The sequence below is a fragment of the Herpailurus yagouaroundi genome, unplaced genomic scaffold (genome assembly GCF_014898765.1).
Source record: "Herpailurus yagouaroundi ecotype Mexico unplaced genomic scaffold, PumYag 100, whole genome shotgun sequence".
In the NCBI taxonomy this organism is placed as follows: domain Eukaryota; kingdom Metazoa; phylum Chordata; class Mammalia; order Carnivora; family Felidae; genus Herpailurus; species Herpailurus yagouaroundi.
In genome coordinates, this window is record NW_024412391.1 from 54,652,827 (window position 1) to 54,676,912 (window position 24,086).

Below are 24,086 nucleotides of genomic sequence, written 5' to 3' on the forward strand. Positions count from 1 at the left end.
CTCTGTCTCTCTCTGTCCCCAAAATAAATAAATGTTGAAAAAAAAATTTTTAAAAAAAATAAATAATTTCATCTGATACAACTTAACTTTTCCTCACCTACCATTCTAGGTAATTCTAGTGTAAAATAAAACTCTAGTCTGGTGGTAAGTCCGTAGAAGAATTAGAATTAGAGAAGAATTAGAAGGGAGTAAAACAATGTTTTCTGAGTGCCAATTCTTAGCCTCATTTTTTATTTTATTTAATCTTTACCACATCCATACATATGAATTATGATAGCAAGACAAATTGCAGTTATCTTGCCTCCCCTGCTTGACCAGTGCTGGACAGATGGAAGAATCTCAATAAATAGTCATTGAAGAAATTCATTGGAAGTTAAAATTATGTTAGTGAGAAATAGAGGAAGCAAAGCATCAGAAAGGTTAAGCAACTTTTTTAGAGTTAACACTGGAACTAGTATATTGTTCGAAATGTTCATGTGGCCAAGCACGAAACCTGCGGATCCATGTTATGTCCTAGTCTGGCACTAGAAACAGACTGCCAACTCTGTGTGATAGTTCAATATTGTGGGTTTTGCTTTTTAAATTATCTAGTTTTATTTACTTTCAAGGAAAAGACTTTGTGTCTGATCCTTAAATGATCGTTTAGCATGAGAATGACGATGTCAGTTCCACCAGTGATTAACAGGCTAATTCCTAGTAGCTACTTTCCTAGACTCCACTACAGTTTTATGGGTGGAAAGCTATTGGCATTGAGTACCTGATTTTCCCATAAAGAAACTTCCAGGAAATTGAGGTACAAGTGATAGTAGCTATTATATTTAACATTCTTACAATGTCTATGAATCTGACTGCCTAAATTTTATCATGTAGCATGTTAAGGAATGAGATTAAATTAAGCCTTGATTTATCATTGATTTAGAAGCTTTACCAAGCAACTGAGTTCAGTCATGATGTCCTAATCCAGACATATTCCATTTTCTGTTAAATATGTCCATGCCATTTTTTAAAAAAGTAAAACACAAAAACCAAGAGAAAAACCACACCTAACCTATGGATGCTGGCCAAAATGCAGCTTTTGATTTGGCATTCTCTGTACCAAGAGTCTGTGTTGTACTCAGTAACCAGACTAATAATAAATGTCACATAAATCCCTAAAAATAGACCACTGCCAGTTTTGATATAGTCTCCAAATGGTTGGAAAAACAATATTAGTCAGTCTTTCAAGGATGTTCTCTTTTTTGTTAGCTTGTTTTAATATTCCAAGATAATGTTAGATGATAGAAATAAATTGCATTGGCTCAGTTCTGAAAAGCATTTCAAACCCAATAAGTGGCTGCTGATTTCACATTGTTCTGTCTAGCTTCTTTCTGACTTATACTGTATGAGTTGTGTTTAGTTCAGGTCCAGTATTTAGAAAGTCAAACCAAAAGCATGTGGGTATTTTCTGGTTTGAAGTGTGTGTGGATCAGGAATAACCTAGAGAAGAAAGAAAAAGTCCGCTTCTAAAGTAGGTTAAGTTGCTGATGCCACTCAAGTCTAATGGATCATTAAGTCTTATAGATATTTCAATAATTACCACCAAATAGAATGTAAAAGGTATTTAACTTTTTTAATGTTTATTTATTTTTGAGAGAGAGAGAGAGAGAGACAGACAGACGGACAGACTCTGGGAGGGGGAGGAGCAGAGAGAAGACCCAGAATCTGAAATAGGCTCCAGTCTCGAGCTGTCAGCACAGAGCCTGATGTCGGGCTGGAACTCACGAACCGCGAGATCATGAACTGAGCTGAGGTCAGATGCTAAACTGACTGAGCCACCCAGGCACCCCAAAAGTAAAAGGTATTTAATGTAAAGCATTCTGAAGTTAGTATGTAGGAAATTTTTGATTTTTTTTTTTTACTTTGCAACTTACATTTTAAAATATTCCTACTGTTTGAATCATACTTCACTATTTCATTGTTCACACCCTCCTCAGCTGTTCAGTAAACTACATTCTTCCTCCTCCTTGTTGCCCTTTTTTACATTTTTGCTAAGGCACAGAACATATCATAGCCCAAGGATGGGCTCTCATGATTGTCATTAACACAAGTGCAGTCTTCTCAGAGTTAGATCCTTTATCTTTGTCATCTTTAATGCAGAGTGATAGTCAAAAAAACCCAAGTTGTGTTTACCTTCAGCATAATTATCTTTGACTTTGGTTACTTTTCAAATTATAAATATGACCTTGAATAATTTAGGTATTTTTTTCTGATAACCGATTCTCTCATTTGTAAAGTGGGATAATATATGTCTCATAAGATGAAGATTAAATAAAATAATACAGTGTTAGTCAAACTTTAGTCATGTGAGTATCATTTTTGAAAATTTTTTGTTAGACCAATTATTTATTAAATGTCATTAATGTCACCTAAAAATTAATATGATTTTTAAAGAAGAAACCTTATATTATAAATATAAATGAATACTCAGTAATATTTTCTATAATGAGTAATTTAAAAACTAATAACAAAAATAACTATCATTAAATATTTAACATTTAACAAAAATAAGGGCTTAAATACAAATAGTAAAAATTTATTTATAAAATGCATGACTGAGAAAATTTCCATAATGAATAAAGGAAAACTATTAAAAATCAGTTGGCAATGAGCTTAGTGAACTCAGCCTTGGACTCAATATTACTTTCTGTAGGATGAATATGAGGTTCTCCTCATATTCAGTGTAAGAATTTCACTGTTTTTTCACTCTTCAATATCATTTAGCATAGGAATACCAAATGACGGGCACCTGGGTAGTTCACTCTGTTTAGTATCTGACTCTTAGTTTCTGCTCAGGTCATGATCTCACAATTAATGAGATCCCGAGTCAGGCTCTGTACTGACAGCCAGAACCTGCTTAGGATTCTCTCTCTCCCTCTCTCTCTGCCCGTCTGCCATTTATGCGCCTGCTCTGTCTCTGTCTCACTTGAAATAAATAAACAAACTTCAAAAGGAATACCAAACAATATGTATATGCAGCAGGCACAAATATTGTATCATGACTCAGATTGTCATTTAAAATATTAATAGAGGTGGATAGCCTTACTGTCGATGTAGGTGAGGCACAATGTTTATTCTTTTACCTCAAGATATGTTTATTTATAGGAAAGACACCACCTATCTATTTGAAGACTTTCAGAAAGATTCAGTGTTTTAGAGGTAAAGTATTAAGTACCCAAATTGGCAAATATGCTTTCTGAGAAGCAGGACATCTAAGAAAATTCAAAAATTTTTTCCAAGGAATATTACAAATAAATTTAAGAAAACGATACTTAAATAGACTGATAGTTTAAGCAAAGATGTCAAATATTTCTTATCTTAAAAGAATATCAAAAAAGGCCGATTGAGGACAGAAAAAGACTAGTACAAATCATGTATTAATGAATTTTATCATTCTTTGTTGCTATGTAATTATATAGAGTGCCATATTACTTTCAGGTGTAAAATGATTTAACAATTCTTTACAATACTCAGAGCTAATCAAGGTAAGTGTACTAATCACCTTTATGTATTTCACCCATCCTGCCCCCCACCTCCCCTCTAGCAACCACTAGCTTTGTCTCTTTTTTTATTTGTTCATTTTTATTTTTTGAATTTTCCATATGAGTGAAATCATTTGGTATTTGTCTTTCTCTGCCTGACTTTTTTTTTAATGTTTATTTATTTTTGAGAGAGAGAGAGAAAGGGAGTGAGAGAGCGAGCACGTGTGAACAGAGGAGGGGCAGAGAGAGAGGGGGACAGAGGATCCTAAGCAGGCTTTGTGCTGACAGCAGAAAGCCTGATGTGGGGCTTGAACCATGAACTGTGAGATCATGACCTAGGCCAAAGTCAGACTCTCAACTGACTGGGCCAGCAGGCACCCCTGTCTGACTTATTTCACTTAGCTTTATACCCTATAGGTCCAACCATGTTGCTGCACATTGCAAGATCTCATACTTTTTTAATGGCTGAGTAACATTCCATTGTGTATATACGCCACATCATCCTTATCCTTTCTTCTGTTGATGGACCCTTGGGTTGCTTCCATATGTTGGATATTGTAAATAATGCTGCAATAAACATAGAAGTGCATGTATCTTTTCAAATTAGTGCTTTTCTTTCTTTAGGTTAATACCCAGTAGTGGAAGGACTTATCATATAGTAATTTTTAATTTTTAATGAATTTTTTGGAGGAACTCTATACTGTTTCCATAGTAGCTGTACCATTCAGCATTGGGTTGCATTCCCATCAGCGGTGGGTTCCCTTTTCTCCATATCCTTGCCAACACTTGTTATTTATTGTCTTTTATATTCTAGCTATTCTGACCAGTATGAGGTGAAATCTCATTGTGGTTTTGATTTGCATTTCCCTGATGATGAGTAATGTTGAACATCTTTTCATGTGTCTGCTGGCCATTTGTATGTCTTCTTTGGAAAAATGTCTATTTAGGTCCTCTGCCCATTTTAAATAGATTATTATTTGGGGGGGGTATGGAGTTGTTTATGTTTTTTACACATTTTGGATATTAACCACTTTTTGTATATATCATTTGCAATTATCTTCTTCCATTCAGTAGGATGCCTTATTTTGTTGATGATTTTCTTTCCTGTGCAAAAGCAGTTTAGTTTTGCTTTTGTTTCCCTTGCCTGAGGAGGGATATCTAGAAAAATGTTTCCACAGCTGATGTCAAAGAAAGTAGTGTCTATGTTTTCTTTTAGGAATTTTATGATTTCAGGTGTCATATTTAGGTCTTTAATCACTTTTGAGTGTGTCTTTGATTATGGTGTAAGAAAGTGGTTCAGTTTCATTCTTTGTCAGGTAGTTATCCAAATTTCCCAACACCGTGTGTTGAAGAGACTGTCTTTTACCCATTGTATAGTCTTGCCTCTTTTGTCACAGATTAACAATGTAATTGTAGGTTTATTTCTGGACTCTATTCTGTTTCATTGATCTATGTGTCTATTTATGTGCCAGTACCATACTGTTTTGATTACTACAGCTTTGTAGTATATCTTGGAATCTGGGCTTGAGATGCCTCCAGCTTTGTTCTTTTTTCTCAAGATTGCTTTCACTATTTGGAGACTTTGTAGTTCCATACAAATTTTAGGATTAGTTTTTCCAGTTCTGTGAAAAATGCTGTTGGTATTTTGGCAGAGACTGCATTAAATCTGTAGATTGCTTTGGGTAATCTAAACTTTTTAACAATATTTGTTTTTCCAACCCATGAGCATGCAATATCTTTGTATTTATTTGTGTTATCTTCAGTTTCTTTCTTCAGTGTTTTATAGTATTTGGGGTATAACTCCTTAGTTAAATTTATTCCTAGGTATTTTATTGTTTTTGTTGTGTTATAAATAGGAAGACTTTCTTAATTTCTCTTTCTGCTACTTCATTATTAGTATATACAAATGCATCTGATTTCTATGTATTAATTTTTTATCCTGCAAATTTACTGAATTCATTTATCAGTTCTAGTAGTTTTTAGTAACTCTTTAGGATTATTAATGTATTAATTAATTAAAAAAAATAAAAAGTCCAGCACTGCTGTGTACCTTTAGGAGATTCTGCTGCATTTGGAACTAATTTGGAACCAGAACTTACCAGCTATGCTCCCTTTGCTGTTGGGCTGAGAGGCCTTTACCCTAAGGCAGGAATCATCTAGGTTCCTAATCCACTCCCTGCTATGAATGCACAAAGTAGGACATTGCATAGTCCTAGAGATAAGAATGGATGCCAAAAATTATGTCATAGTATGATAATAAAATCTGTGAGGTTAGATAATCCCATGAAATGGTATATTTCAAACATTCTCTCTCTCTCTCTCTCTCTCTCTCTCAATCTGTCATGAATGAAAAGCTGATATGCTAAACCCTTTAGTTGAAAATAGACATCTGCCTGGCCAGTGTCAGGAGAAGAATCGACAAGACTTGAAGATTGAAGTGATGGGAGAGTGGGAGGGGTCATGATATATCTAAACTCTATAGAAACATCTATACTCTAAAAGGTAGCAAGTTTCACAGAGGTAAGGACATAGGAAAGATTCACAGCTTTAATGATGGTGATAAGAGTAATGGGGCAGTATAAACAACAATGAGCTCATTATTGACATGTCACATTCTAAATACGTATACAGTATTCAAGTGAAATATCCAAGAGTCAGTTTGTATTCAAAGAAGACAAGTCTAAGGAGGGAATATTAGAATATCCATGAAGAGTGAGAGGGATCCAAGGATACTAAGAGGCCATGGAAAGTATTTCAGGAAGAAGCAAAAATAAGCTTAAAAGTGCTGAGGTGCATTTGCTATACTAATAGAAAAACCACAAGGAATACAATGAAAGAGGTGGAGGCATGCAGCAAGGTTGTTGCTGAGATAACCTCAAGCTAGTTCATGTTGTATACTCAAATCCAGGTAAGCTGCATGTGGGAATTTGTTCTGACTTTGTTCCAAAAGCAAAGAAAGGGAATGTAAAATTTCAAAGTGAAAAATGATTGATATCATTAACATACTAAAAAGATTCTTCTAATTGTTGTGGATGTGGTGTATTCAAAGTGTGTTGGAGACAAAGGATCCAGGGTATAGAAGGTAATTATCGTGGTGCGGGAGAGTCATAAAGGAGGCTTGATGGATGATAATAGTGGCAAAGGAAAGGAGTCAGATTTGGAGGTATGGTTTTCAATTTTTTTTTAAACTGCAATTTAAATTTAAACAAAAATAAAATTTCAGCTGGTACTAAATGTGTGTCATTGAGTGGTATTTTTGTATCTGTAACAAAATTTCATGAAATTATACTTAATTATATAACTGGTAAGAAATGTTGACATTTGGAAATATTTTAATTATCTGAAATTATCTTTCAAAAATTCTATTTGTGACCCACTGTCTGATTTCACACCTCACAAGTAGGTTGTGATACCACAGTGGTTTACTAGTAGAACCTACAGGAATTGATGTTAAACTGAATGTGCGAAGAAAGAAGTAGAAGCATCAAGGCAAACTCCCAGCTATAGGCTGTGGAGTGAAATTTGACAGAAACTACTGAATATTCCCTGGAAACCCAATGTGGCATTTGTGACATTTACCATGTTATATAATGAACCTCTGGATTAGTGTATCTGTTTTAAATACAAACACATGTGCTGAGAACATGTATGTGCAAGTATTTGCAAGGGTAGGTAGTTTCCTTCCTCTGCAGGTACATTTCTAGGAATTAAAGGCATAGACCATAAGATAAGTGGATTTTTAAATGTTTAAAGAACCTGTCTGACAGCTTTCCGTCATGATTTGTATCATTTTCCATTCCCATCAGTAGTTAATGAGGGTCTCATTCCTTCCACACCCTCATACTCAATATCACCAGTTTTTTTTTTAAGGTTGTCCATTCTAATAGATGTGTAGTGGTTTTAATTTGCATTTCCCTAGTGACTAATGACATTGATTATTTAGGTGCTGATTTGCCATCTGAATCATCTTTTGTGAAGTGTCTGTTCAAATCTCTTTTTAAAGTAGGTTGCTTTTGAGTTTTCAGTTAATTGTTGATCCTGGATCCAAGTCTTTTGTTAAATATAAGATTTGTAAAAAAAAAAAAGTTCTCGGTCTGTGGTCATCTTTTCCTTTTCTTAACAGTGGCTTTTGAAGAATAGAAATTTTATTTTATTTATTTTAAGTGTTTATTTATTTTTGAGAGAGAGACAGAGAGAGAAAGAGAGACAGAGTGAGAGCAGGGGACAGGCAGAGAGAGAGGGAAACACAGAATCAGAAGCAGGCTCCAGGCTCTCAACTGTCAGCTCAGAGCCCAACGCAGGCTCCAACTTACAAACATCGAGATCATGACCTGAACTGAAGTTGGATGCTCGACTCACAGAGCCACCCAGGTGCCCCGAGGAGTAGAAATTTTAAATTTCAGTGTAGTTCTGAGGGAGTGGAGAAGGTATAGAAAGTATGTGGCTTTGGATATATTTGTGTGATGTGTCTTGTCCTTTATTTTGAAAAATCTCTATCACTTAGGAGGTTTGTTGTTGTTTTTTTTCCCATGAATGAAGAAAAGCAGCAATCAGATCATGAGGCAAACAATTCATTCCTCTGAAGAGATCAGTTAATGTTCCAGTAGCGGCAATAAAATTGAACAGGTATCTTTTGAATAATTCTGATTTCAACTGGGACACAAGGATTCTTTACTAGTTAAAGCAACATCACAGTGACTCATTATAGTTCAAACAAATTCTGGTAGTGTGGGGGAGTCATCTAGCTTTAAGGGCAAAGTTGTACATTCGAGTTACATCAGCAAGTTGGGACTGTCCTTTTCTAACAAGAATCTCCTCCCCAGAGGAAGAATCTTGAGCTTCCTGGAGAAGGAGGGCATGGGAGACTATATGGAAGCATGTGTAATCAACTGTTTTTTCTAATGCCGTAATAGACCTTTGTTTGCTATACCTCAAACTGAGGATTCAGATATCCCCATTAGATATTTAAGATACACAACAGCAATGTCCTTATATAAAACACAGAATACGTTTAATCCCCTTCCACTAAGAAAAAGTCTGAAGTAAAAGTCAACTGTGATTCAAAAGTATTGATATCTGATTATTTGGGGAGGTAAAGATTGAGATAAAAATTAAATACAATGAAAATGTATCTAATTTCGATTTGGATCTTGAATTGGCTCCTAAATACTTTAGTTTTTTCCATTGGCATCACCAGTAGCCTGGTCCCAGTGGATACTAGCTCTTCTTAATTACACTATGTGCTTTTGTGAGGATAATAAAAATTTACAGGTGCCTCCTGAGATACGCCTGTCAAAATGAGGCATTATCTAACTAGAGAATTGCTCTATTTACTCATTAAATAATCTATTAACTTTTAAATAATCTATTAACTTTTCTTTACCTCATGACAAGAAGAAATTAAAACATCTTACACCAATACACTCAATAAAGCTTAAGTGAACAGAGTAAAATAGGTGATAAAAATTAAACAAAGAAAATACAGACAGGAATCAAGATGGAACCAGTGGTGAGTTTCGTATGCTGCCACTTGAGTCCTATACACTTGCTAGATTTATGCCATAAATTTGGCACTAAGCTGCATATTAAACCATCTGAAGTGGGAAACATGATTAGTTAGGTGATTCATGGCATCCATAAAATTAAATAGCACCAGTGCTGTTCAGGAGAAACACATTATTCTTGGTACTGAAACTAGGGAGAAATTCCTAACCACACGTCCTAGAGAATGATAAGACCTGGATTTATGTCCACGATGAATTGCTTCAACTCTGCTTCATAAAAGAAGGTTCACTGGCCCTTTCATCAGCAGGCAGCAGTGCCTATGATGTATATTTAAGTAAAGGACTTTGTCTGATCTGCTGGTGTTATTAGAAACACACTTTTGTCGATAGTGGAGAACATGAACTAATCTTGCCTTTTTATTTATTTTCAAGCACATACAAGTCTTTCATAGTGACTTTTCTCTCAGATTATGTGCAGTAATCACCATTATCAAAGATAGGTGTCCCTTCTTTCCCTAAAAAAGAAACAGTCATACAGAGACCCTAATTTAGATAGCGATCCCCAAACCATGTACCATGTGATATATGTTCTATAAGATATTCACAAGTGTGAGAATAACAGGAATTCTGCAGTAAATGATAATTGAGAAACTGCAAGTCAAGCAAATTAAAATAAATTTATTTGCTGCTGGACTTGTCAGAACCTTTAAAATATTTTATTACATACAAGATTAATCTCTAAGTGGCGTATGCATTATTTTGTACTTTCCAAAAGAAATTCTTCTCTTCGCAGAGAACCTCATGAGCTATTTCAAGAAATACTCTTGAGATCTTCCACATTCTTTTATTCTGCACTGTGCATTTGGGTTAATTCCAACACTGACTCAAAATCAATCCTGTAAAGAACGAGTTACATCCATTCTGACACTGATATGTGTACAGCACTTTGAGTTGCTCTTTTGGCACTGACTACTGTTAAAATAACAATGAGATGTATTAGCTTGATGGGATTTTTAAGAAATAACTTCTGAAATACTATTTGTTTTCTATGCTCTGAACTCAAGTGTATGCCATAAATTTCTTTAAAGATCATGTTCTACCTGATCTTTGCCTTCTAAGTCGTGGAAAGGACTTTGGCCAAAAGTAATAAAATCTGATCTAAGAAAATAGAGAGATTGATTTAAGTTTCATATGGTGCCATTTTATAATGAAAAGTATTAATACAAAGGATTTAAAGACTCTTAAAGACAATATTAAAATTTTGGCAACAAATAGCTATATTCTTTAAAACAATTGTCTTTGAAATATATAAGAATAAAAATAATGTTCTTTGTGTTATGACAGTAATATTCACCACAAACTATGCCACCATTTAGATCTGATGAAGAATATGCCACCATTTAGATTATGAAGAATAAAAATAAGCCTACATATACCAAGGGCTAGAAAGCCTGCAGAGTAACTGGAACTCTCATACTGGTTGGGATGCTAAATTAGTACATACACTTTGGAAAACAGTTTGGCAGTTTCTTAAAATAGATGTTTTCTGTATATTGTATCTTAAAATTGGAATAGGCTAGACCATTTCAATTACTTCCATAATGAGATTATGCATAGTGACGTGAAAAGTATGTTTTATGTTTTATGTATTTGAACTACAAAAAATTTTGTCATGCAAAGAAAATCAAAATAACAAAAATGGTTTTTGAATTAAAATGAGTATTGTTTATGCATGCAGACATGATTGAAGAGTCTATATATGGAAATCATTTTCATGTTTGGCCTGTAGCTATTCTATTCTTGTCAGCACTTCTTTCTATTCATAGATAATTCTCCTTACTTTGAGCCTTCAACTCCAGATTTGTATATCCAACTGCTGGACCCATCTCCACTTAGGTGACTACAGACATCTCATATCATGTTTAAAGTCAAATTCCTCTTTTTGTTTATTGTAATAAGTAACAACTCTTCTTCCGTTGGCTTAAACCACACTTTTGAAACTGTGCATGTTTCCTCATCCAGTCTGTTAGTAAGCCTTGTTAGATTTACCGTCAAATTGTATGCAGAATGTTTTCACTTCTCACTACATCCACTGAAACCATCCTGGTCAAAGTCACTGACATGCAGCACCTGGACTGTGTCAGTCACTTCTGTACTGGCCTCTACTTGTCCCCTCCCCCTCTAAAATCTATTCTTCACAAGGAAATCAGGCTGATGGCTTTAATCCCTATATCAGTTTATGGATGCTTCTGTTTAAAACTCTCTAGTGCTTTTTTGTGTACAGTAGGACACCGTTAGCCTCAAATAATAATAACTGAAACACCAAACACATTCTGAGTTTAAATTTTGCTTATATCATGTTCTAACTGATGGATACCTCTCCAAGTAGCGATTCAGAGACCACACCATCTTCAATTTTTAGGCTTTGTCATTCATCATGAGGCTTCCAAATTGTAAAAAAGTGGACCTAAAATTACACATAGAGTATGGACTCGTTTATGTAAAATAATGTCTCTGAAGAAACCTTAAACATCGATGTACATTAAAATATTAATGAGGCATGGGGCACCTGGGTGACTCAGTGGCTAAACGTCATCTCTTGGTTTCATCTCAGGTCATGATTTCATGGTTCATGAGATTAAGTGCCTTGTTGAGCTCCATGCTGAGTATGGATCCTGCTTGGGATCCTCTCTCTCCTCTCTCTCTGCTCCTGCCCCCACTCACTCATGTGCTCTCTCTCTATCAAAATAAATAAATAAAAAATATTTTAGAAATATATATTAGTTAGGCACTAATCTGATAGGTGGGATTTTGATGACTTTTTTCCTTAAGTATGTTCAGCATTTTTTCTTCATTTCTATAGTGAACATACATTGTTTTTATAATCTTAGAAAAATAAACTTTTAAAGATGGTAATGTAAAATAAGTTTTCCAGTCTAATTCCCAGAAATTGTCTCAAGAGCTTAAAGAGAATGGTATATGGAGAAGTGTTATGGACTGAATTATGAGTCCCCCAAATTCATATATTAAAGCCCTGACCCCTGATATGACTGTTTGGTGATGTCCCTTTATAGAGATAACTAAGGTTAAATGCAGTCATAAGGGTAGGGTCCTAATCTGATACGACTGGTGTCCTTATAGGAAAAAGAGAAACAACAGGAATGCCTGCAACGGTCGCTTTCTTGCATCCACCTTGAGATTCACCTTGATGTGTTATTCTTAACACTTAGTAGAAAGATGACTACAGTGAACAACTTCTCCAACACACTTTTTCAGAAGCAGAGTTTTATCCCTCTGCTGTATTGGATAAACCCTGTAATCTGCAGGTTGTCAGGACTGCTGGTGAGAAATGTGACAGGTTGTCAGGACTGGCCCACTCTAATTGGAGTCATTTTGGCCTTTAGGATCCATGACAGCTGAGGAGGATGGGATCATCTGGGGTGGAAGGGAGTATAGACTTTCTCACAAAAGAGAAAACCCAGAGGCTGTGAAGTCTTTTTGTAAACAAATTCTCATTTTCCCCAATTGTCAAATAGTCTAAAATCACAAGGCAAATTTTCTGACTGGAAGCTCTCCATAATAGACCATCAACCCTCCCCAGCCTCAATACATAGAAATTACAGAAAGAATATCTTAAATGGCCTTTTTGTATGACTAGAGTAGAGAAGGCCAAAGAGTGAGAACCAAGGTAAGCAAAGCTGGCCAAAAATACATCAGTTCCAAGCCACGAAAAAGTTTGCAGAGATGGGTGGAGACCACATTCACAGCCCCTCCTCCATGTCCTTAGGTTGAACTGATAAGATAAACCTAAACTCAGAAGTGCTACAAATACCTAAGGGTGTATTACAAAGGTTATCTACATCTTCTGAGGATGAGAGGAAGCATTAGAAGACCTGTATCCATTCAAGGTTAAATAGGGATGAGAGCAGGGAAAGAGATTGCCAAAAGTAGATGAAAGACTTCCTTTTGCGTATGATTCCCTAGGAAATTAAGGATAATTTTAGGCAGAACTGTTTTATGCACATAAAGTTAAATAGGAAGTAAATTTGAAGAGAAGTGAGATTATATAAGAAATAGACACAACAGGGGAACTAAGAGAGTTAAGGAAAGAGTTTAAGAAAACAAATAATGTCATTGTAGATTTTAAAGTAGAAGCAGAAGGAAGAAAGAGGCAGTGAAAAAAAAATGTCACAAGTATGGTTTGAGCAAATCAGAGAGCATTAGAAAACCAAAGATGAGGATGCCCAGAGATAATATATACATATGGAAGCAAATGGGATGTGATAAAGAGATAAATCACATTTTTGGAAAAGTATAAAAAATAAATGGAACAGAAATAACAGTCAAAATAGCAAAAAATTTCCTTGAAGTAAAGGAAGACTTGAAATTTCAGGTGTAAGAGGTTTACTTCTTCAAGATATTCTTATACAAGAAGAAATAACACACCAGAATTATTTAAGTTCAAGGGTACAAAAATATTCTACAAGCATCCAAGAGGCAGAAATGGGTAAGTTAAGGGGGAAAAAAAGTCACATTGAACTCAGACTTAACATTAGTCTGAAATGTTAAATGCTAAAAGAAAATGTAGAAATATATATATTCTCTCACACCCCTTCTTACAATGAGCATCCCATCAATTTTTTTAACTGATTTATAATTTCATAAACATTGTAACTAAGTACAATTTGCAGAAGAGACAACAACAAAGACTTTCTATAATTACTAAAGACGGTCACGTCTTGTGTTAGTTGGAAGTTTATTGCTTCTCATCTCCAAATTCACACTTCGTTGTCTGATTGTGAGAATGGATCTGAGTCTTTTAAATATTTTTTCATGCTAGCTGAGATGATGTTAAGGTCTGTCAGAAGCAGGCCCTGGACAGTCATTGTTGAAGGCATAATGCTGTGGGCACATTAGGCAGACTGTGCAGGGTCTTAGCCCGAGGGTCAACTACTGAACATGGTCCTCTCAAGGACCTCCTCCAGCATGATTTCCCATGAGCTTCTCAGTCCAGCCCTGAGGGTGGTGGCTGCTCCTTACTTCTGCTACTCCTCTATTTTTTAGAGTTCCCCAATTTTTATTAGGCACTGCTCATTACTCCAGTTCCCTTTTATAGCTTATAATTCTTTTTTATTTTCTTATCTGTTTATGTGAAGTATAATTAATATACAGTGTTATGTTACTCAAAGGTGTATAATAAGTGATTCAGTAATTTTATACGTTACTTAGTGCTCATCAAGAAAAATGTACTCTCAAGCCCCTTTATTTGTTTTATCTCACCAACCATCTCCCCTCTTACAACCACCAGCTTGTTCTCTGTATTAGAGTCTGTTTGTTTTGTCTTTTTCTTGTTTCTTTGGTTTTGTTTCTTAAATTCCACATATTAGTGAAATAATATGGTATTTGTCTTTGTCTGACTTACTTCACTTATCTTTATGCCCTCTTGGCACATCCATGCTGTTGCAAATGGCAAGATCTCATTCTTTTTTATGTCTGAGTAGTGTTCCATTCTTTATCCATTCATTTATGGATGGACATTTAAGTTGCTTCAATATTTTGGCTGTTGTAAATAGGGCTGCAATAAACATAGGGGTGAATATATCTTTTCAAATTAGTTTTTTTCATTTTCTTTGGGCAAATATCTAGTAGTAGAATTACCAGGTTATATGGTAACTCTATTTTTAATTTTTTGAGGACACTCCACACTGTTTTCCATAGTGACTGTGCCAATTTTCATTCCACCAACAGTGTACAAGATTCCCTTTTTCACCACATCCTTAGCAACTCTTGTTATTTCTTATCTTTTTGATTTCAGCCATTCTGACAGGTGTGAGGTGGTATCTCATTAGGTTTTGACTTCCATTTTCCTGATGATTGGTGATATTGAGCATCTTTTCATGTGTCTGTTGGAGATCTAGATGTCTTCCTTGGAAAAAATGTTCAAATTCTCTGACCATTTTCAATTGAATTATTTGTATTTCTTGGTATTGAATTGTACAAATATATAATATTAACCCCTTATCGTATATATAATTTCCTAGTATCATCTCCCATTTAGTAGGTCACCTTGTCATTTTGTTGATTTCCTTCACTCTGAAAAAGCTTTTTATTCTGAAGTAGTCCCAATAGTTTATTTTTGCTTCTGTTTCCCTTGCTTGAGGAGACATATCTAGAAAAGCATTTCTATTGTTAAAACTGACAATTATTAATATTAAATTTTCCCTGTTCACATTACTGTGATTTCTCTTTCCTGACTGGACAGTTATCAGTATCACTTAGAAGTTCCAAATCAGTTTTGTTTTTTTTTTAAATGTCTGTTCAATACAAAAAAACTTCTGATGTCTTTTTGTTCAGATTTATTTGCAAATGAGAACACTAGTGGGGCCGGTTTTCATGTCTTGTATTCTCAGGGGATGTTTATCCCTGGTACCAGGCTCTTCCTAAGCATTTTCCCCTTAATTAGGTAAAAGAAGGGACTGCCAGCAGGGCCCCATTGACTAAGAGGCTTTGGATAGAAACCTGACAGATAAGCACCTAGAACTATTTCAGGTTTCCTTTTTCTGGTTCTAGTATAGAGTTCAACTATCTATTCTATACATCTTGCTTCAGACGATTTTGTATTTAGCCAAGGTGTTCTTCACATATATAGGTGAGAAAAAAATTACGTTAAGATATACAATTATATAACCTTCTGGAAAAAAGGAGAAGAAAAACTTTGCTACCTGTGTCAGTACAAAAAAAAAAAAAATCAAGAATGAAGAGGATAGGGGTGCCTGGCTGGCTCAGTCGGTAGAGCATATTACTCTTGAACTTGGTTGGGGTTGTGGATTTGAGTCTCACATTGAAGGGACAGATTATATAAAAATAAATCTTAAAAAAAAATGGAGAGGATAAGAAATACAAGGATTGGTAGTTAGCACTGGCATCACTTAAATACAAAACTAGGTTTAAATGATTGTCGTGTGTATTGAGTATGATGTCAGTTCTTCCAAATCAATCCATGAATTTAATGAAGTTCCACATAAAATGCCAATAGAATTTTTTCAAGTTTAGTTTAAATAGATCCATTTGAATACTTAGTGAAAAATAGTTTAAAATTTTTGAAAAATAAAATTCACAAGTGAAAAGTTGTTCCACAAGTTACCAAAATTTATTACAATATGACAGTAATCAAGGCAACATGATACCAGTACAGAATAAGCACATACATTGGGTGGAGAGCATGGAAACATTGCAGATATGTCGAATAGTGTGGAAGAACTGAAAAATCCTGTGAAAATTCTAGAAGAAGACATAGAAGGTTATTTTTGTAGAGTTCTGGCGAGAAAAACATAAACAAGACTCAAAAGCAGAAGTAATAAAATAAAAATAAATAAATAACAAAATTACAATTACTGTATGACAACGGGTATAACAAAGTTAAAATAAAAATAAAAACTGAGAGAACATTTGCCACATACATGAGCAAAACACAAATATATAGAGAATACAAATAGCCTATAAATAAATACAGAAAGATAATATAAAATCATGGGCAATATATATTTACAAATAAATCACACATGAAGAAAAATAAATGACTAATAAATGTATTGCAAAGATTTTCAAAATCACTAGGGAAATGCAAATTAAAACAAGATGTCATTTTCCCCAATTGGCTTAAAACTATAAAAGATTGATAGTATCCAGTCTTAGCAAGAGTCAAACACAGTTTTGGAGGTGAATTTGGCAGCAACTATCAAAGCATAAATTTTACATACCCTTCAACAACATAATTCCACTGCTAGGAATCTATTTGACACAAAAATGTACACAAGTAGACAAGATATTTATACCATGATGTCCATTGATGCATTAAATTTATTAGCTAAAACTGGAACCCTGCATTTCACTGCACAGCAGTGGAGAAACAGTTAAGTAAGTTATGATGGTGTGCTCATCCTTGGTTGGCTTTTCCCTCAGATGCATTCCCTCCCCTTCTGCTTCCCTACTGTGTATCTCCAGGGACTAGGCCCTGCAGACTTCTTTTCCTAGGCTTTTCTTTTAACTGGTTCCCACTCACTGAGGCCAATGAAAAGTAGTGCTTGGAGTTTGGTTGGCTGGAAGAAGCCAGTAGCCAGCATACATTTTTCTAATTCCTCTTTGCTTTGGGTATTGTTTTTTGGGTTTGCTCCATGGTGGACCATCATATTAGGCCCATCGTGGTTCATACCTCCCAAGGGTGACTGAGTGAGTAGTATCAACACACCCACCTTTTTTTTTGTCCCTGTAGATTAGAGATGCTAGTGACTTCCTATTGATCTTAATCTCTAGATTGGTTCTGTGCTCCTATTTGACTTTTCACTTCTTCCATCATTTCTGTAACTAATTCTTTGTATTCATGTTCTGCTATTTTAAATACTTAAAATAATATTGTATTTTTGTATTCCTGCTTGGAATATAGGCAAATACACACACATATATCTCTGCAGTCAGTAAAACAAAACAAAACAAAACAAAACAAAACAATCCTGTCTAACCAGGTACTTAGTGGAACAATGTTCCAGATAAGTTGTTGACTCCAGGAAGGAAAGCTGCTATCTCTTATGTTTAATATGGTCCATTACATAAAGCCAAACAATATGCATATTTTTGAACGCACTTACATCATGAGAATAATAATGGTAACTACAACTAAATTTTTGTAGGAAACCACAAATATGGCAAAATATCCACTGAAAGAAATTGTATTTATGAAGTTGAAGAGAAGTTATGTGTGTGTGTGTTGAGGGGAAGGAGTGGTGCTAATTTTTACTTGTTAAACAGTTGTGTTTGGATTTTTTGCCCCATACTGCATTACATTTGTAATTTCAGCAATGTTCAAAGCAGGTAATAAAGTACTGCTTCGGATGATCAGTTTTATTAAACATGTATGTGTATTCATTTGTAATGGGATATATACATGTATTCATTTGTAATGGGAACTGTCTGAAAGCACAGTCACTTATGCAGTATTTTTAAAGTACTAATTTGTTCCAACAGGGTATTGATACTATTAGGGAATAATTGGAACTGTTCATCCAAACCTATGCGTGATTTTGTCTGTGAGAAATGCCAGGCAAATGTTAAATGTTGCACCCAACTGAACTGAAAGGCTTCAAAATACACAACACGCGCACATATTCACACATCTTAAGCAACTACCGTCATCTTCACTTCACCTCTACGTTATGAGCCACAGTACCCGTATCTGTTTTTATAACCTTCTGTCTCATTTCAGATAAGCCTCCTTCAATTCTCCACAATAATTCAAGTTCCGCCCCTTTCCAATGGCCACTTCCACAAACAAATGTCAAGTCTTTTTCAAGATGAAGTGCCATCAGGTCTTGGTCGTCGTTGTCTTCTTCTTCTTCTTCTTCTTCTTCTTCTTCTTCTTCTTCTTCTTCTTCTTCTTCTCCTCCTCCTCCTCCTCCTCCTCCTCCTCCTCCTCCTCCTCCTCCTTATGGATCATTACAGAGTTTTTGAGTATTGCACCCTAATCCTATTTCTCTCATAAGCCTCATAGTTTTTATTGGACAACTTTGCATATTATACTGATATTTAGCAGCATGTATATCACAAAACAGCAGAATTGACTATTCATACACCAAAAAGTTAATAGTGTTTCTGGGTATTAATTTATTTATTGCCTATCTGTAGTTCCTATTTTTTTTCCTAAAACAATCATGCATTGATAATTTAATAAAATGTACATAATCATGTTTAAAAGATGAGTTGGTAGCTAATGAGTGATCACTGCCATTCTAGGTAAAGAGCTGAAGTTATTCAGGAAACATGCACTCATTCACTGGTGACCAATTGACAAGGTGCCCTCTCATCTCCCTGGAAGGCAAAATCAACGTATGCTCCTCCTGCAAAACACAGATAAGGTCTTGCAGCAACATCTTGTCAGCTTCCTCAGAGAGGCCCCATAAGAAGAATACAGATGTGATTAGCCAAGGTTCCATTAAATGTGGGAGATCATGTAATAAGCCAAATGTCCCTAAATAGGTTTGCAAACATTCAGAAGTTAACACCATACAAATCCAGAAGCGTATAGGCAATAGCCAGTGTGATATATTCACTACTTATAGACTTTGAAACTTGGTCTTACTGAGATTACAACACACTGCCCTTTCAGGAAATAGGAATCTGTGGAGAGACAACAAACTAAATACAATGTGAATTAATACACACAACAAAAGAAAACAAAAAGGTTTTTCTTTTGTGATTTGAATCTTGAATCACCACCCACTTTTTCAGCATGAACCTGTTAGCACTTTTTTTCTTCGCCTTTCTAAGCACTTGTCTTTGTTTTGTTTGTTTGTCTCCTTTTCATTTTTAAATGTTTAGTTACTCCACCTACAGTCAAACTCCTCTGTTTATCTTTGATTTGGGTCTGATTACTCCCCTTTCCCTCCCTCACATGTCCTGCACCCAGTGAACTCTGAACTCCTTCTTGATCTCTGTGTTTTCCTGTCTCCCTACACAGAATCTGCTGTTGGCTATGTTCTCCATGGAGCTTTGTTTCTAGCTGTTTTCTGACAAAGGGCTTGTTCTGTGCAGCACAGCTCGTCCTCTTTGTACAGCCTCTGGCTTCAACCACTGAATCACAAATATTCTCCAGCTGGGAATCAAGCAAGGGCAGACATGAACCCAGAAGCCCAACAGGATGTTTCAGTTTCCCAGGGAATTCGCGTGATGTTTTACATGATGAAGCCCAATGAAACGTCATTCCAAACACTGGAAGAGGTACCCGATTATGTAAAACAGGTGAGACTATCTGGTAAGAGGCTACAGTGACTTTTTTCTCAATGAGAAGTAAGTTCAACACATCCTGGGGTTTTGTTCACTTTCATTCTTCAAATTGTTAAATTCTAAAAAAATAATTCAGTTTCATAAAGGCACGGAGCAAAATTAGAATTTCTACTTGAATGTAATACCTATAGCCAGTTTCTCCTATTAACCTCCTCTCCTCGGATATGTCACTGCAGAATATGATAAAACTTTATGAAGTTTTCCTGGACACAGTGGTGTTACAAATTTAGCTGTCAGAAGCTCAGAGCTCAATGGTTATATGACATCAGTAAACTTTGTAACAATTTTGGTTTTAAAGGGCAAACCACCTCCCAGGAAACTATTTCCTCTTTAATTTGGTAGAGTAGTTCTGCAGAATGGATATAGAGCTGACTGAGTCCAACTCTGACTTCCTAAGTTTGAACTTGAACCAAGTTTTCTTTGAAATTCTGAAGTGTTCAGAGGCACTTTTTACTTCTGGTTCCTGGCTATGATTGGAAGTGGAAATATCCAGAATTAGAACTTGAATACCTAAGTTCCCCACCCTGTCAAAGTTGTTCCTATAACACTTACTAGTTCAGACCAGAAATAAGGGGAAAAAAATGACATCAGAGAATATGTTCTTGGGAGTTCGGTTTAGAAACTTCGGAATTCATGATCAGCTTCCAAGTGAGTGAAACCCATAACTTTTTCAGGATTTGATATTACTCCTTCTTTCTGAGTTTTTTAAGACAAAAAATGTGGTACTCACATCTTCATAAATCATTTTTTTGTATTATAATACCAAGCTTAGTTTAATATTTGTTATCCCTGGTAGAGCCTAAAAATACCTATTACAACACAAAAATACATTTGAATGAATAAAACTTGAATTGTATTTTAAATACACATTTCAGGGGCGCCTCAGTGGCTCAGTTGGTTGACCGTCCAAGTTCAGCTCAGATCCTGACCCCACTATCCATGAATTCGAGCCCCGCATCAGGTTCTGTGGTGACAGCTCAGAGCCTGGAACCTGCTTTGGATTCTCTGTCTCCTTCTCTCTCTGCACCTCCCCTGCTCACATTGTGTCTGTCTCTCTCTCAAAAATAAATAAACGTTAAAAAATTTAAAAAATTAAAAATAAATACACATTTTAAATGATCAAATCCTCTCAAAAACTCAGAAGAAAATTCTTTGTTCCTACAGTCTCAATTTTGTCATTCCTATAATTCTGATATAAAAAAAAAAAAACTAGCAATATGTGCATCCTAAGTAAAGCCTTTAAAAGAAGGTCCATCTTATAGATAATAGACTTCTGATTATTGTACTTATTTTAAAATGTATTTTTTTTAGATCTAACTTGAAACCCATCCCTCCTAATCTTACTATTTTCTTGGCAGAATTATCATGGCTATGTCGATGGTTATATTTCATTTACAAACTGGATGATAGATTTTGAGCACCTGTTTAGTATATGTCCGAAATAATCAGATTTCTTTGCCTATTGGGAGGAAATGATCCTCTAGCATAGGTATATGCCTTCTCCTACGAGATGTCACTCTGGGCCTCCTACTTCTGGAATGACTAATCAGGAAATGTGGAAAAATTTCATACCGAGCACAATAGCATCTTTTTTTGTGCCATTTCCTTTCCAGGCAACTCCATTTTTCATTTCCTTAATGCTTCTTGAACTGGTTGTCAGCTGGATTCTCAAAGGGAAGGCACCCGGTCGTTTGGATGATGCATTAACATCAATGTCAGCCGGCATTCTTTCTCGGCTTCCAAGGTGAGTTAGTTGGTTGGCCATATAGAGTGAATAAACTGAAATTCTCTAAATAAGATGGAAAAGGAACCCATTGTATGGGAGTTTGTCTGTTTTCACATATATCCCCAAAGAATTCAGTTACTGTCATTATTTAAATGTTTTATATTTTGTTCACTGTAGATCTGTTTTTGTATTCATTTTAAAAGATATTGTTCTAAATATTATTTATCTTGATTACTGAGTTTATTGCCCCCCCCCCTTAAATTTTGTGCACAGAGTGTTTCACCTAGTCCCAGTCCTGAGTTATAGTCTAGTTCTCTACTGGAAAATTAATTTGCCCCTGGCAAATTCACATGCTCTAGCAATCTGGGATATAGACACCCCCTACTAAAGGTTGCACAAAGCTTTGTATTACTACATGATCTCCTAAGTGGTCTCTGGTCCTGTTTCTAGTGCTACCTCATTTTCAGCCAAACATTTCCATGATGTGGATCTGGTGAAAATTCTTCATAGTTTCCATATTGCCTAAGGATAATGTCTGAATTTTTTTCCTGATCTATTGAAGCCATTGTCCATCTATCCTTGCTTTTGCTTTCTTCATTCTCCTTCCCTCTTTCCAATATTTGTTCCTTCCATCCTTCATCATTTGCCGTTGCCCAGATGTCACACATGCTTCTCTCTGCTTGGAAAGCCATTCATATGGCTAACTCTAATTCATTTCTTATGTCTAAACATAGACTTTTCTTGAAGAGTCACACTGTTCAGCAAATCTTCCCTTTCTTCCTAAGCCTACTTTAGACACCACTTCACTATGGCCTCATGTTTTCTTGTGCTTACCCCAGATTAGAATTGTCACATGGTATTATGCTCACCTGTTTTCTTCCCAGCCCTTCCTGATAACTTGCATGCATCTTGAGAGCAAGAAGGATCTTTATTCATAATTTTAACTCCTCTGCCTGGAATGTTATCAGGTACATGCTAGATTTTTTTTTTAGTTTAATATATTTTTTAAAGTTTATTAATTTATTTTGAGAGACAGAGAGAGGGTGATGTGTGCATGCAAGCAGGGAGGGGTAGAGAGAGGGCGGGAGGGTGAATCCCAAGCAGACTCTGCACTGTCAGTACAGAGCTAAACGTAGGACCTGCACTCACGAAACCCTGAGATCCTGACCAAGAGTTAGATGCTTAACAACTGAGCCACCGAGGTATCCCCCAAGGTGGATTTTTAAAAATGAAAATGCAAAGATATTCAAGAAAAGGTAGAATAATTTCATGTAATTGTAAAAATTGTTTAGATAACAATGAACCTAAAAGTAAAATTTCTTTCATAAGTGTTACTATGGAAAAGTAGGCTAATGGGTATAAAATAATCATCATTATCACAATCATCATAATAATGTCTGAAAAACTACTCTTATGTGTGCACGTTGTTGTCAGAGGAAAATATCTCAAGTTCTTTGTAGTTAATTCCCAGAATACGCTAAATAAGAGTTTACCATTATACATAATTTCCTGTATCTTCTGTCTCCCTTGAACAAAACTGAACAAGAAATACATTCAACATACTCAAAGGACATGTAGATTTGATTATTGCAAACAACCCAGTTGTTTACTGTAGTTCATTCTGAAGAAGTTAAGTGTATGAGTTCATGGAAATGCAACAACTGATTAACTTTAAGAATAACTTGATAACTGAGAGGAACCCTGAAGGTACAATTGGGGATCACATATTTTGTTGTGTTGGAACGAATTTATTAAGAGCTCAGGGAGACATCAGGAGCTGTATGAACGCTTCAGCATTACTTTTACTTTTCCACATTTGGCTGTGGCCACAAGTGGAATTAGATTATTCTCTTATCATAACATGATAACCACTAGAAATATATACTGCATAAATCTGCTCAGCAACACTGAGGATTAGGGTATGGAATTTTAACAGGATACACAAGTATCATATATATATATGATATAGATTTTTATATCTATAAAGGATGAGGGAGATGGGGAGGAGAGAGAGGCGGACAGGGAGAGAAAGAAAGAGAGAAGATGAGAGAGGGAGAGAACGGGAGAGAGAGAGTGAGAAAGACCAAAACAATGCAGTCCTTCCAGCATGGAACACACAGTTCTTTTCCTTCACATCCCACTCCCCACAGTACTCCTTAAGCTAACACTAGTTCTTTACCCTGGTGCCCTTTGAAAGAAAGGTGAAATGCTGTGAACTTGAATGTGGAGCATATTTTTCCATAATTGTATTTTGAAAGGGAATGTCAAATTGGTTGTTGTTGTTATTGTTGTTCCTGTAGGTTTGAACAGCAATTCTAAATTATGAAATTGTGGATAATTTTGTAAGTTTTTCAAGGACTTTATTTTTCATAACTTTCTACTTACAACATTTCAGCAAAGCAGATTATTTGAAAAAGAAATGTAAAAATATTTTCATGTATTTTGTTCCTATTAAACACACACACACACACACACACACACACACACACACACACACACACA

The 24,086-nt window shown here is 35.5% G+C and overlaps 1 protein-coding gene across 6 annotated transcripts in view; it reads left to right on the forward strand.

Annotated features, from left to right (window-relative positions):
* Positions 1–24,086, forward strand: part of AGMO (alkylglycerol monooxygenase) — a 395,634-nt gene that overhangs the window by 35,353 nt on the left and 336,195 nt on the right. For 3 of the 6 annotated variants that reach the window (XM_040472529.1, XM_040472531.1, XM_040472530.1), the window contains exons 2-3: positions 19,607–19,813; positions 21,472–21,602. In XM_040472529.1, the coding sequence (XP_040328463.1) occupies positions 19,607–19,813; positions 21,472–21,602 (338 nt within the window). Of the gene's footprint in view, positions 1–19,532; positions 19,814–21,471; positions 21,603–24,086 lie in introns of all 6 variants that reach the window. The other 3 variants (XM_040472533.1, XM_040472532.1, XM_040472534.1) reach the window with 2 other exon arrangements.